General features: G+C 46.1%; 3 protein-coding genes across 3 annotated transcripts in view; 2 read left to right on the forward strand and 1 right to left on the reverse strand.

The window, feature by feature from the left end:
* The window catches only part of sgsh (N-sulfoglucosamine sulfohydrolase (sulfamidase)), a 20,769-nt gene extending 18,188 nt beyond the window's left edge, over positions 1 to 2,581 (forward strand). The window contains exon 9 of the mRNA XM_015969836.3: positions 1,937 to 2,581. Within this exon, the coding sequence (XP_015825322.3) occupies positions 1,937 to 2,120 (184 nt within the window). The 3' untranslated portion in view covers positions 2,121 to 2,581. The remainder of the gene's footprint in view (positions 1 to 1,936) is intronic.
* Positions 2,582 to 2,647: 66 nt separating this feature from the next.
* Positions 2,648 to 3,834, forward strand: npb (neuropeptide B). The gene is made up of 2 exons (XM_015969880.3): positions 2,648 to 3,157; positions 3,425 to 3,834. Exons 1-2 carry the CDS (start codon positions 2,897 to 2,899, stop codon positions 3,551 to 3,553), a joined length of 390 nt encoding a protein of 129 aa, XP_015825366.1. The 5' UTR covers positions 2,648 to 2,896; the 3' UTR covers positions 3,554 to 3,834.
* A 131-nt stretch (positions 3,835 to 3,965) lies between these two features.
* gnav1 (guanine nucleotide binding protein (G protein) alpha v1) lies at positions 3,966 to 13,592 on the reverse strand. Its single transcript, XM_070552009.1, has 4 exons — positions 12,953 to 13,592; positions 10,257 to 10,394; positions 9,161 to 9,248; positions 3,966 to 4,721 (listed from the first exon to the last, which is right to left on the reverse strand). The coding sequence occupies exons 3-4, from the start codon at positions 9,237 to 9,239 to the stop codon at positions 4,459 to 4,461; spliced, it is 342 nt and encodes a 113-aa protein (XP_070408110.1). The 5' UTR covers positions 9,240 to 9,248; positions 10,257 to 10,394; positions 12,953 to 13,592; the 3' UTR covers positions 3,966 to 4,458.
* Between the last annotated feature and the right edge of the window lie 247 nt (positions 13,593 to 13,839).

Consider the following 13,839-nt stretch of genomic DNA (forward strand, 5'->3'; position numbering starts at 1 on the left):
CCCACAGGCCACTGTAGAGGAGAAGGCTAGACTGTCTGAATTCAGAGCCGCTGGCTTCTGGTCTTCGTGGTTGAGCAAGGATCCGACCTAGCTGGACCGGTAAGGACCCGACCTCACAAGCATCTGCCCCTGGGTTCGGATACACCCTGTGTGTTTACTTGTTAATGACTCTGCCCTCTCGGTCTGCCAGGCAACAGCATTTGTTGCATTTTTCAAACAGAAAGTGGGTGTGGAGTTGGAGTCTGGTAGGGGGTGACTTGCTCTTTAATGTTTTCTGATCAAAAGGCTTCTTGCCTTTCCCAACACTCCTACGCTTTGTACTAACCAGCTCAGTGGTCTGGTGGTAGAGTGTCCGCCCTGAGACTGGGAGATCAGGGTTCGATTCCTGGTCGGGTCATACCAAAGACTTAGAAAAAATGGGACCCAATGCCTCCCTGCTTGACCCTCGGCATTAAGGGGTTGGATTGGGGGGTTAGACCACCAAATGGTTCCCGAGCACGGCCGTGTCTGCAGCTCCCCCAGGGGATGGGTCACAGGCAGAGAACAAATGTTGCACACACATCAGTGTGTGTGACAAGTAATGGGACTTTAACTTTATTGTTGGTGTCATAGTTGTATTTATTTCCCAATTTCCAAACAGCATAAATTTAGTTTTGTTTAAATTGAATGATCTTTTATTTAAGTCAAATCACAATTTCAGTTTAGCCAATTCTGTTGTAACCAAGAACAAACAAAGGCAATTTCTCTCCTCCTACAAAGATGCTATAATCTGCAAATAAAAAATTATTTATGTGTAAACTTTACACAAGTTCATCCATCCATGTGTTCATCTGTCATGCATCCATTCATCTGTCCGTCCATCCATCCATCCATGCATCCATCCATCCATCCATTCATCTGTCCGTCCATCCATCCATCCATGTGTTCATCTGTCTGTCCGTCAATCCATCCATCCATCATCCATCCATGCATCCATCCATCCATGCGTCCATCCATGTGTTCATCTGTCCGTCCATCCATCCATTCATCCATCCACCCATCCATTCATCTAACGATTCATCCATCAATCAATTCATTCTTCCGTCCATCCATTCATCCATCCACCCTCCCATCCATTCATCCATCGATTCATTCTTCCATCCATGCATCCATCCATCTGTCCGTCCGTCCATCTGTCCATCCGTCCATCCATCCGTCCATCCATCCATCCATCCACCCATCCATCCATCCATCCATCCATCTATCTATCGGTTAGTCAGTCAGTACGTTTAAAGTCGCTTATCCAGAGTCGGGTTGCGGGGGCAGCAGCCTAAGCCCAAACTTCCCTCTCCCCAGCCTCTTAAGCCAGCTCTTCCGGGGTAATCCCAAGGCGTTCCCTGGCTAGCTAAGACATAGTCCCTCCAGCGTGTCCTGGGTCTTCCTTTAGGTCACCTCCCAGTTGGATGTGACCAGAAAACCTCACCAGGGAGGCGTCCTGACCAGATGCCAGAGCCTCCTCACCTGGCTCCTCGTGATTGAACCTTTATTTATCCAGATGAGTGGACTGAGAACTCATTCTCATTTACAACGAGGATCTGGCCCAGAGGCAGCAGCAACAGACGCATAGTTACACCAACGAACAGCAGATGAGCTGAAACAAAGACAGAGGACTGTTGTCATATATAATATGTACCATCAGAACAGACCTAGCCTTCAGAGGCACGCACAACCTGACAGATCCATTAATATTATAAATGAACACTAGTGGTGGCAGAGCTTCATTTGCTTAATGTGATCACAGATCTAATCACACATAACTCCTGAAAGTCACTTCATGTAATATAACAGCAATTCAAAGCTTAAGAGTAATAACATTTTGAGTTATCGAGACATGAAAGGGGCTCACTGTGTGCAAGAAAGTGGAAAATGACTAATAATCTTTTCTTTTAACGAAAAGGTCCGACCCACTGGAAACTGAGAACCTGGTGTCGGAGCCGTCCTACAGCAGCGTGCTGCAGGACCTGAAACAGCTTCTGCAGAAGTGGCAGTGGGACACAGGAGACCCTTGGGTCTGTGGACCAGACTATGTCCTGGAGGACAAACTGGAGCCACGCTGCAGACCCCTTTACAACGGACTGTAACGGACCCATAAATCACGAGTGTTTGCTTTAAAAACACAAAATGTCACATTTATATCTATTTTTGTGATTTTCTTCTGCTTTTAATGTTCAGTTCCTTCTGTAAGCTACTGCATTTACGCTCCTCCACATTTATAGTGGATTTAAATCAGCACAGTGGAGACCCAGCAGTCAACTGTTTCTATTGAAGACTGGTTTCTAATTACACACAGGCAGGAGTTCATGGTGCGTGCACTCTGAGGACCAGAAGATTTACATCCATGCTGGTTTTCTTTACACTCTGAGCTGATATGAGACAGATTTCTGACCAGATCATTGATGAGCCTGTTTCACTCATCCAGACTAAAGCCCTCTGAAGCTTCCTGTTCTGATTTGTTAGCTAATTAACACTTCCTGGTAAATGGAGCCAATGTGAGCTTGTGGGTGTTTTCCAGACTCTGGTGAAAAAAGAACGATCCAGACTTGTTGGGCTGCAGTGATTCATTTTTGTCTAATTAGTGAAACACAAGTGGTCCACTTTTAGTTCTGACCCCCCCACACACACACGCACACACACACACACTCCATGAGATCAATTAGGATTGTTTTCCTCCCATGTTAGGATCTTCATCCGCCCACCTCGGCTCTGATTTGACAAATATCTGGTGTCATGATGCCTCACCCTACCGGCCTATATAAGAAACACAAAGTTCTGCAGGAGTCCAGAAAAACGAAGAGCGCAAACCCGAGAAGCCGCGTTTTCCAGTGCGTAAAGAGCGTGCGTAAAGACGATCCCAAGCATGGAGAGGTCAGCCAGGTTCGCCGTGGTATGCGTCGGAGTGTCTCTGCTCATCTCCTGCCAGTCAGCGGAAGCCTGGTACAAGCAGTCGACTGGACCCAGTTACTACTCGGTGGGTCGCGCCTCCGGTCTGCTGTCCGGTATCAGGAGGTCACCGTACGTGCGGAGAGCCGAGACCGAGGAGGCGGTGGCGGACAGTGGCGAGGTTGCAGGTAACGTGATGTCAGAGACTAACAGGCAAGTCTCCATCCTCAAAAACATGGTAAGTTGTTGGAAACCAGGGAAAACGTGGCTTTGATGCAGAAACGGAGCGGGAGGAAATTTGGCCAGAATCAGTACAAATGAGGGGAAGTTTTCCTTTAGCTGCAGGTGTGGAGAACTGGAAGGGCTCTGCGTAAAAGCGCCAAACGCATTTAGACTTAGAAATGGTCGCTGCTGGCAGGAATGCGTTATGCTTGTGGAGAAAACAAATTCCAAAGGCAAAAGTTTAAATCTGTTTTCCTGTCTTCTCTGGTCTGCTCTCCTGCAGGACATCTGTCTGAAGGACATCTCTCCAAACCTGAAGAGCTGCGAGCTGCTGCAGGACGGTTCGGGCACCTTCCAGTGTAAGGCGGACGTCTTCCTCACCCTGGACTCCCTGGACTGCCTGTCCGCGTGAGCCTGCTCAGGCAGCGCGCGGATAGAAGTTTACCGGGAAAAAGAGAATTCCCCAAACAGAGGAGGGATGTGGGGTTAGGGAGGACGTAGTTGGCACCGGGGAAAAAAACGGGTTTTCCACAGATGGACGACTGCGGATTCCGGATATTAAAGACAGAAACTTGTCATATATTATTAATGCAAGAAAGTTAAACTCTGTTAATTTGTGTCCTCAAACTGCGTTCCCTGGAAATGACCTGTATTTATTTATTTATTTAAACAAATAAACACAAATACCAGTTGTGTTGTTTTCCTTTGTCTGAGAACGGATCTGATTATTATTCCTGGAGCGCAGAGGGGAAAAAAGAGCAACATGTTGACATCTTTTCACTTTTATTAGTGTTTTGGGTTCATGCACACTTCTGTATAACAGCCGAAGTGCTGCGCGTGCACAAATATCCAACAAGGTCTCAAAGTGGAGTGAATCATATCCTTCATCTCCATAATAAAAGGGAGACATTTGTTCATCATGGGGCCCTCGGGCACCCTCAGGCCTCTCCATGAGTCTGAGCTGCTGCTTGGGATTCACAGGAAGGAGGCGTTCATGTCTGACTCTGGAACAAGAACCCTCACATAAACCCTTTCATCAACATTAACCAGACTCCTCTGAGACACGAGTTCCTCAGCATCATCATCACAGATTAACATGCCTGCTTTAGTGATCTCCAGCGAGTCCAAGGCAGCGATAAACGCCTCATTACGCGGATGTGACGCATGGCAGGGACACGGAGATGGATGAGCAAAAAACGCACAATGGTGTGCATGAGTGAGTCCAGCTCGGAGGACGTCAACCAATCTTCACCATCTCTCTGGTCTGGCCACAAGAACACTAACAAGGCCCGTTGTAAACAGGCTTAGTGGTAAAACTTAGTCTTTATACAAATGAATGATGCTAAGTACTTTCTGAGGTGTAAAGCAATCATGAATCTGCACTAACGGGCCGTTTTTGGGACCTTTCCACTTATTTACAGCTTCCAGGTCTCTAGTTATTGTGTCCATAACCACCTGGAACACATGGACGTTGGACATGTCCGTTGCTGTGGTGAAGTGGCAATAGATGATTTTGTTGGGTGTTCTGTTGAGCAAGACGAAGGTGGTAGCGATGAAGCAGGCGGCTGAGTCCACGTCACCTGTAGGACGCACACAAAGGGCAGCAATGAAGCTTGGCACATCTGGGTTTGGGATCTCTAAGCAGAAGCTTTTAAAAACACTAAAATGTAAAATAATGGTGGGATTACTCTCCTGTCAGGGCTCATTTAAAAGCTAGAGTTGGCCTGCAGCTGAATAAAACCTTCACCAGTAGTGCACCAGTGTAGCAGCATGGATTCACCAGCAGTGCACCAGTGTGCAGTAGCACGGAGTCACTAGTGCACCAGTGTGCAGCGGCATGGATTCACCAGCAGTGCACCAGTGTGTGACGACTAATGAAACTTTAAGTTCAGTTTAACTCCTGAAAAAATAATAAAATAAAATAGGTTGTCCTACAACTTCTGGCTCCAGGGCCAGGTGTGGCTGGCTGGAAGCAATGCTGAACATGCAACTCTGTGTGTGTGTGTGTGTGTGTGTGTGTGTGTGTGTGTGTGTGTGTGTGTGTGTGTGTGTGTGTGTGTGTGTGTGTGTGTGTGTGTGTGTGTGTGTGTGTGTGTGTGTGTGTGTGAGAGAGAGAGAGAGAGAGAGAGAGAGAGAGAGAGAGAGAGAGAGAGAGGGAGAGCTGGGTTCGACTATCGGCTTGTGGAGCTCTCGGGAGATCTCTGTTTTCCACCCGTTCTCCCCTCTCCCCGCAGCTCGGCGCATCTCTGTCTGATCGCAGCTCCTGACTGCTGTGCGGGCTGCCGGCTTTCAGCAGCTTTCGGGAGACCTCTGTGTTCCACCCGGTTTTACCCAGCGGTCAGCCCAGCGTATCTCTGACTCAGAAGCTCTGGTGTTGTGCACAGTTAACTCCGGTTGTAGCTAGGTTGCTACCTCCGTTAGCTTAGCTCCCACCTCTGCGTTAGCTTTGGGTTAGCTTGTAGCTAGTTCGACCGGGTGTCGTCAGTTTATCCCAGCCTTACAACCCCACCCTCAGCTCCACCTCTCTTCCCTTTTGTGGAATTGTCTGGGCTTGACGGAACCTGTGACATGGTCAAAATGGCGGTGGTGGCCACCTCCCATTTTGGCACAAAACGTGTTATCGGAGCCTATGGAAATGAATTGTCCAGTATTTATGTCGATGGGTAAAATGTTCCAAAGAGTGCATTTTCCATGATATGGCTCCTAAAACATGACCACAACTGTGGCTGATTCTCAGTTTAACAGTTAAAGTAAAAATATACAGGTTAGTCTTCCTTAGGATGTCAACGGTGTGCGTTTGTTGGACCTGTTGTCTTTAACTTTTGAATGTTTTAAAAGATTTTCTTGGTAGTGTAGAGCTTTCTCCTTTCTGTAACATCTCCTTCGCTCCGTTCCCGCTACTGAATGTGTTCCGTTCGAAGGTCCAACTACGGTTCGGGTTGCAGACGCGATCAGCTGATTCTAAACTCAACTTTCATTGTGTCTGTTTTCTTCCTAATTATGCGTTCCTACGCTGTCTGACGCTCGGACTGGCACACGCACCGTTGATCCCCGTGGGGACCTCGCTCCGTAATTTGGGGAACCGACTGGACCTCGCTCTGGCGCCCGGGGCCCAACGAGCACCTGCTAGGGTGGAGTGATTCATTCATTTTTCTCCTCTCCTTTCAGGTCCTCTGTCTTGAGTTATACAAGCTCAAGAGTTGGAGTGAGTGGTGCGTGTCTACATGTGACCATGCCCTAGTCCATGTTGTGTTTGCAGACTTGGCTGGCATTGATGATGTGACGCATGTTTTATGTCAGCAAAGAGCAGCTAAAACTGTTAAGATTCATTCAAAGATTTTACAATCTTACACTTTTTATAATTGTTATAATCAAATGTCTAATAAAACGTTATTATTGTACATTTTTACATGAATGTAATCATTTAGTTTTACTTTGCTAGAACACACTCAGTGTTCAATACCAACACTGATCAGCTCGTTTTACACTCACTTTAACTTTTATTAAAGTTTCCATTTAATCACTCATTTCACAACATTTTAGACATCTTCGTTTTACATTTTATTTCATTTACACATCAGTGATTACACTTTCTTTAGTCACACCATTCAGTTAATCCACAAACAGTCCCTTTTAGTTTTTTCCATCTGACGTCATCGTACGAGTCTCCTGCTTGTGTGCTGCTAACTGTGTCATAAGCCTCCAGATGAACTGAGACCTGATGCCATCTACAATTGTCTACTGCCTGGATTATTCTCTGGGGTTCATGCATATCGCCATGTTTGGATTACAGTGGCTGATTGGTAGTTCTGCTGTTGCTCTCTCCTATGTGGGGTGTTTTGAACAACCTCACTGTTCCATCTGCAGCTTTGGTTCCATGGATGTAATTTTCACTTTAGAAATGGGGGGACACGGGAGGGGGGGGGGGGGTTCTTTACAATATGTTCTGATGGGAAACAGGCTTCAACACAAACGGTTGTTTTCTGCTTGGTCCTACAGCTCAACCAGTGTCAATTTAATATAGCGTAATTTTGTTTTTAGATGGTAAAAAGTGGAGGGGTCAAAACTTGACTTTGGAAAAAGTGTGTGTGGGGGGGACATGTCACACCTGTCCCCCCGCAAAATTACGTCCATGTTTGGTTCCTTTGCATGTAACACCACATTCTCCGTGCAAGGTCTCTACGATCTGCTGTCAGGAGGTGTTTCACCTTCCTTGTGACCGTTCTAACTGGTTCAAGGATGTTGAAGTCTTATATTCGTGGTCTCAAGTCCTTGAAAAGGGGGGGATTGTAACGTTGTGAAAGGCTGACAAAGTTTTAGTCCACTGTAAGGTCAGAGGTCATCACACTGAAGTGTCCAGCTGGAGTATTGTGTTCTTCATCAGTGTTCCACATCTTACCCGTCTGGACTCCAAAGCAGAAAACACACTGACTCTAACCTCGTCTCTTCAGAAGATGGTCAAAACTATTCCAACGTCTGAGTTCTCTTCTGCCGCTACAGACATCCTGCTGCAACTCCAAGGTCTCACGCAGAAGACGAGACTTTCCCCTTTGTAATAAAATTTATCTTATTTAGCCTCATTAATGGTTCTTCACAAGCTGGTTATAATTAAAATTACCTACAATGAATGTTCTATCTAACCTGGTTTTATTATTAATTAATTGATAAACACAAATGTTTATTATTTCATAACTTAGTTCCCATCTTAAAGACACTAAATGAGTCTGCTTGATGATTTAATGATAATTAATTATCAGCTACATTCACATAATAATATCAGTATAATAACAAATGAATGTCTAACAGAGTTACTCCAGATATGAAGGGAAAAAAGCTTTATAAGCATCACAGAAAGGGGAGGGGCTGAGGGTCGTGGTAAACACCACAACACATTTCTCAGATCTGGTTGGTCAATGTTTATAAACAACCATTTCATTAAGAGTGAATCACTTCCTACTTTCCCAGTTCCACCAGAGCTCTCAGCTCATGCCAAATGACCGTCCTATGGGGATTAAACCAGATTATTCAGTGGAATAACTTCAGCAGCACATGAACCGTCCTTTTGAATCACAGTTATTATTTGCTCAGTCCACCACCCACTCATCAGACATGAAACCGTCCACCAGAAGCCACCTGGGAAGTATCTTCTGACCAGTCGTGCGTACGCTGAGGGTGTCTACGATCTTCAGATACATCAGAAGTCCACTCACTCGCTCTGAGAGACGGCTTCACCTGCAGACCGGATCTCCGGAGTTTCCATGATCCAGGGTGTGTAGAGTAAACAATGGTGTCAGAGTGGTTGGAGTTAATCTGATAACTTTTTAAATTACATCCAACTAACATCCCGATGTGTTTAATACACCAGACACCACATCTTTCTGAGTCAGTTAGAAAACTCTTAAACAACCAGGCCATGTTTCATCGGAGTTCATTCATTGTGTGATATGTCCTGACCACTCTACAAGAGAAATCACATGATGGACTGGAATAACACGGATCATAAACTGGGATAACACGGATCACAAAGGAAGTGACACCACTGACATCCGGTGGTTACCCTGACGAAGACGGCAGTGATGTCGAAACATGTCGGCAAAGGTAAAAACAAGTCCTCATCACACCGAGTAAAATGCAGAGCTAAAGAAAACTAAATCAGAAAACAAACTCAGTAAAAACATAACAAAGACGTTTAAAGGCTCAAAATTTTATTAAATACCTTTATTTTCTACTGACATTTTATTTAAGTAACCAGCTACTTGACTCTCCTGTAGACACTAATGAAGGCTGAGATGTTGCAGCTGCTAGAATGAACGTGTTGGGATAGGTTTTGCTTTCGGTTGTACAGACGGACACTAGGTGGTGCTAAAAGCACGCCAAAACTGCCCACTTCCCCTAATATGCTTCAGAGAGGGACCAAACTTTGTTATTTTGTACAAAGTGTTTTTTTCTTTGAATGTGCACAGAAGCAGGAAGAAATCCCATTTACAGACCAGAACAAACCCTCTGACATCAGTCGTACCTTTAAATGGTGACAGGTATAACCGCAGGTGTTGGCCATGATGTAACATCTTGTCCTGGAAAAGGTCGTTCTTATTCATGAATGAAATCTGGAACACACAAAATAAAATTACTCAGAACTGCATGAAGGTGTGGAGATGTTGACCTGAAACCACAGTGGAGTTAATGGGTCTCTAGAGAGATTCCCATTAAAAGCACAGATCAATAGGTGGGCATTGACAAATGCATTCATGGATGGAGTCTTGCATCAGAGTGCAGCTGAGGCTCAATCTACCTGCTGCCACCACTGCAGCCTTTGTACCGGACCAATTAAAACCGTTGTCTTTATCTTGCCTGTTTGATCAACAAACACAAAAGGCTCCGAAAAAAGACGGGCTGGATTTTAATAAACCGGATCTGGAGTCACCAACGTGTGTAATTACCACCCTGAACACTTCATTAAGGTGGAAGTTAAAAATGTCCCCCCACATTAAAAAGGTACCGTAAAATACTTTTGTTTAATGAGCCAATTAGCCGCATTAATGTGCAGCTCCACACACACACACACGCACGCATGCACACACACACACACACGCACGCACGCACACACACACACACACACACACACACACACACACACACACACACACACACACACACACAGGCTTTTAATGATCCATTCTGCTTTAATGAAGCTTTAAATACCTTTTACGGGCTCAGAAACCGATTAATCGTTGGGAGCCTTCATAAACATCTTTATTTCACTGTGAGTTTTATTTTTCCAAAGGTTAATCAGAGCTAATGTCAGATGTTTTTGGAGAACGCATCAGAGATGTGCGTCTTAAGCAGGATTCAATTAGAAGTAAGTTAAACAAGCTCATTACTCTGCGTTTAACGATCATTTACCGGAAACTGTGTTGGAAAAACAGAGAGAGGAAAATGTCGCCTCAGAGGGTTTATTATGACTCGCTGTTTAATTAAAACTGACACAGGATGCATCTGGTGTGTGGATACCACACACACACACACACACACACACACACACACACACACACACAGTGAAGAAAACTCAGTCCATAAGCAGGGTAGAAGCAGAGACAGAGACAGCAGTACTTAACAGGAGGAGCAGACAATAATTGGAGGCCGTGGTTCAGAGCAGGGTCAGAGGTCAGAGGAGCAGTCGAATCCAGTAAGGGCTAGGCAGAGACCATCCAGGTACAAGGTAGGGTAGATCAGAACAAGGACCTGCAGACAACCTGGCAGAGAAGCAGAGATCAGGTTTGATTAGGAAACGAGCAGGTGTGAACCATGAGGTAATCAGGCAGAGCTCAGTTGAGCTAAATGGTGCTGAACATGACAGGCGGGATATGAGGATCATGAATCAGTACAGCTTAATGAAACCTTTACTTTCGCTCATGTTTACTGTGACAAGCCAGACAAGCCAACGCACTTCCTCAGTGTCTACATAGCTTCAGCTACATACCGTCAGCTACACAGTGTCAGCTACACAGTGTCAGCTACATAGGGTCAGCTACATACCGTCAGCTACACAGCGTCAGCTACACAGCTTCAGCTACACAGCTTCAGCTATACAGCGTCAGCTACATAGGGTCAGCTACATAGCGTCAGCTACATACCGTCAGCTACACAGCTTCAGCTACACAGCGTCAGCTACACAGCGTCAGCTACGTAGGGTCAGCTACATACCGTCAGCTACACAGCATCAGCTACACAACTTCAGCTACACAGCGTCAGCTACACAGCTTCAGCTACACGGCTTCAGCTACATAGCGTCAGCTACACGGCTTCAGCTACATACCGTCAGCTACACGGCTTCAGCTACACGGCGTCAGTTACACAGCTTCAGCTACACAGCATCAGCTACATAGCTTCGGCTACACAGCATCAGCTACATAGCTTCGGCTACACAGCTTCAGCTACATAGCTTCGGCTACACAGCTTCAGCTACATAACGTCAGCTACGTAGCTTCAGCTACACAGCTTCAGCTACATAGCTTCGGCTACACAGCTTCAGCTACATAGCTTCGGCTACACAGCTTCAGCTACATAGCTTCGGCTACATAGCGTCAGCTACATAGCGTCAGCTACATAGCTTCAGCTACACAGCTTCAGCTACACAGCGTCAGCTACGTAGGGTCAGCTACATACCGTCAGCTACACAGCATCAGCTACACAACTTCAGCTACACAGTGTCAGCTACACAGCTTCAGCTACATGGCTTCAGCTACATAGCGTCAGCTACACGGCTTCAGCTACATACCCTCAGCTACACGGCTTCAGCTACACAGCGTCAGCTACACGGCTTCAGCTACACGGCGTCAGTTACACAGCTTCAGCTACATAGCTTCGGCTACACAGCTTCAGCTACATAGCTTCGGCTACACAGCTTCAGCTACATAGCTTCGGCTACACAGCTTCAGCTACATAACGTCAGCTACATAGCTTCAGCTACATAGCTTCGGCTACACAGCTTCGGCTACACATTTTCAGCTACATAGCTTCGGCTACACAGCGTTAGCTACATAGCGTCAGCTACACAGCTTCAGCTACACAGCGTCAGCTACGTGGGTCAGCTACGTAGGGTCAGCTACATACTGTCAGCTACACAACTTCAGCTACACAGCGTCAGCTACACAGCTTCAGCTACACAGCTTCAGCTACATAGCGTCAGCTACATACCGTCAGCTACATGGCTTCAGCTACATACCGTCAGCTACACGGCTTCAGCTACACGGCGTCAGCTACACGGCTTCAGCTACACGGCGTCAGCTACACGGCTTCAGCTACACGGCTTCAGCTACACGGCCTCAGCTACACGGCTTCAGCTACACGGCGTCAGCTACACAGCTTCAGCTACACAGCATCAGCTACACAGCTTCGGCTACACAGCTTCAGCTACATAGCTTCGGCTACACAGCTTCAGCTACATAGCTTCGGCTACACAGCTTCAGCTACATAGCTTCGGCTACACAGCTTCAGCTACATAACGTCAGCTACATAGCTTCAGCTACACAGCTTCAGCTACATAGCTTCGGCTACACAGCTTCAGCTACATAGCTTCGGCTACATAGCATTAGCTACATAGCGTCAGCTACACAGCTTCAGCTACACAGCGTCAGCTACGTAGGGTCAGCTACATACCGTCAGCTACACAGCATCAGCTACACAACTTAAGCTACACAGCGTCAGCTACACAGCTTCAGCTACACAGCTTCAGCTACATAGCGTCAGCTACATACCGTCAGCTACACGGCTTCAGCTACATACCGTCAGCTACACAGCTTCAGTTACACAGCATCAGCTACATAGCTTCGGCTACACAGCTTCAGCTACATAGCTTCGGCTACACAGCTTCAGCTACATAGCTTCGGCTACACAGCTTCGGCTACACAGCTTTGGCTACACAGCTTCGGCTACACAGCTTCAGCTACATAGCTTCGGCTACACAGCTTCGGCTACACAGCTTTGGCTACATAGCTTCGGCTACACAGCTTCGGCTACACAGCTTCGGCTACATAGCTTCAGCTACATAGCTTCGGCTACACAGCTTCGGCTACACAGCTTCGGCTACACAGCTTCAGCTACATAGCAGCACGATGCAGCACAAACCGAAACATCCATTCTGTTTATTTTATACATGACAACAGGATATCTCCTTCAGGATGAGCTTCTTGTGTCATCGCACAACAAATGTTCTGCATAAACATTTAGAGCCCACAGGACGCCTTAATCTTCAACAGCTTTACTTTGTGTGTTCGTCCTCCTGAGGCTGAAGAAGTAAAGGAGTTCTTACCGTGGATGTGCTGCAGAAGAAGACGTTGCAGATGCAGGAGAAAAGATTTAGGCTCTCCTAAAGACGGCTCAAATGTCACCGATTTCAGTGGTGAGGTGGATCATTCACCAGCGTACACAGATCTAGCCCGTTTAGATGCTAATATTTCATTTTTTTTCTTTAAACTGTAGTTTTTATGGTTCTTCGTGTGGACCACATAAAAAGCAGTGCTGCATCCATGGCAGCATTAACAGCCAGCCTTCAGGAAGAACTGAATCAAATCTCTGATTCAAAAACATTCATTTTTAAAGAAGATCACATTTACTCTGGATGTTTCTGAAAACCTTGAGGAGTGTGTCCCACCTTTACTGCCTATTTCCATTCTCCTCAAAACAATCATAACACTTCCAAAAGAGACGATCAGATCACACCAGCACAACAAGCTAAAAGGTCAGTTTTGTCCAGGAGGGTGAAGCACAAAGATGAGAGAGACGCAGCAGCTCGTCCCTTTTCAACCATTCTTACAGCCAGATGTGTCATCGTCCCCCTTCCTGTTGAGCTTCCCCGGAGTTAATGTTACTGTTTATTGAGAGGGGAAATGAGCAGGTGGAAACACACAACTGGGGAATTGCAGTCTAACCTAAATGTCACATTTACAACAGCAGGTTGCTATGGAGACTGAAGGCTGATGTTCATTAAACAAAGTCGGTGACAACTGGGTTTAAGATGTAATGAATATGCTTCCTGCTGTGAGTCTAAGCACACACACACACACACACACACACACACACACACACACACACACACACACACACACACACACACACACACACACACACACACACACAAACACACACAAACACACACACACGATACAATCTATTCTTAACGAGCTCAGTGGCCTAGTG

Source organism: Nothobranchius furzeri, chromosome 6 (assembly GCF_043380555.1).
Source record: "Nothobranchius furzeri strain GRZ-AD chromosome 6, NfurGRZ-RIMD1, whole genome shotgun sequence".
Lineage (NCBI taxonomy): Eukaryota > Metazoa > Chordata > Actinopteri > Cyprinodontiformes > Nothobranchiidae > Nothobranchius > Nothobranchius furzeri.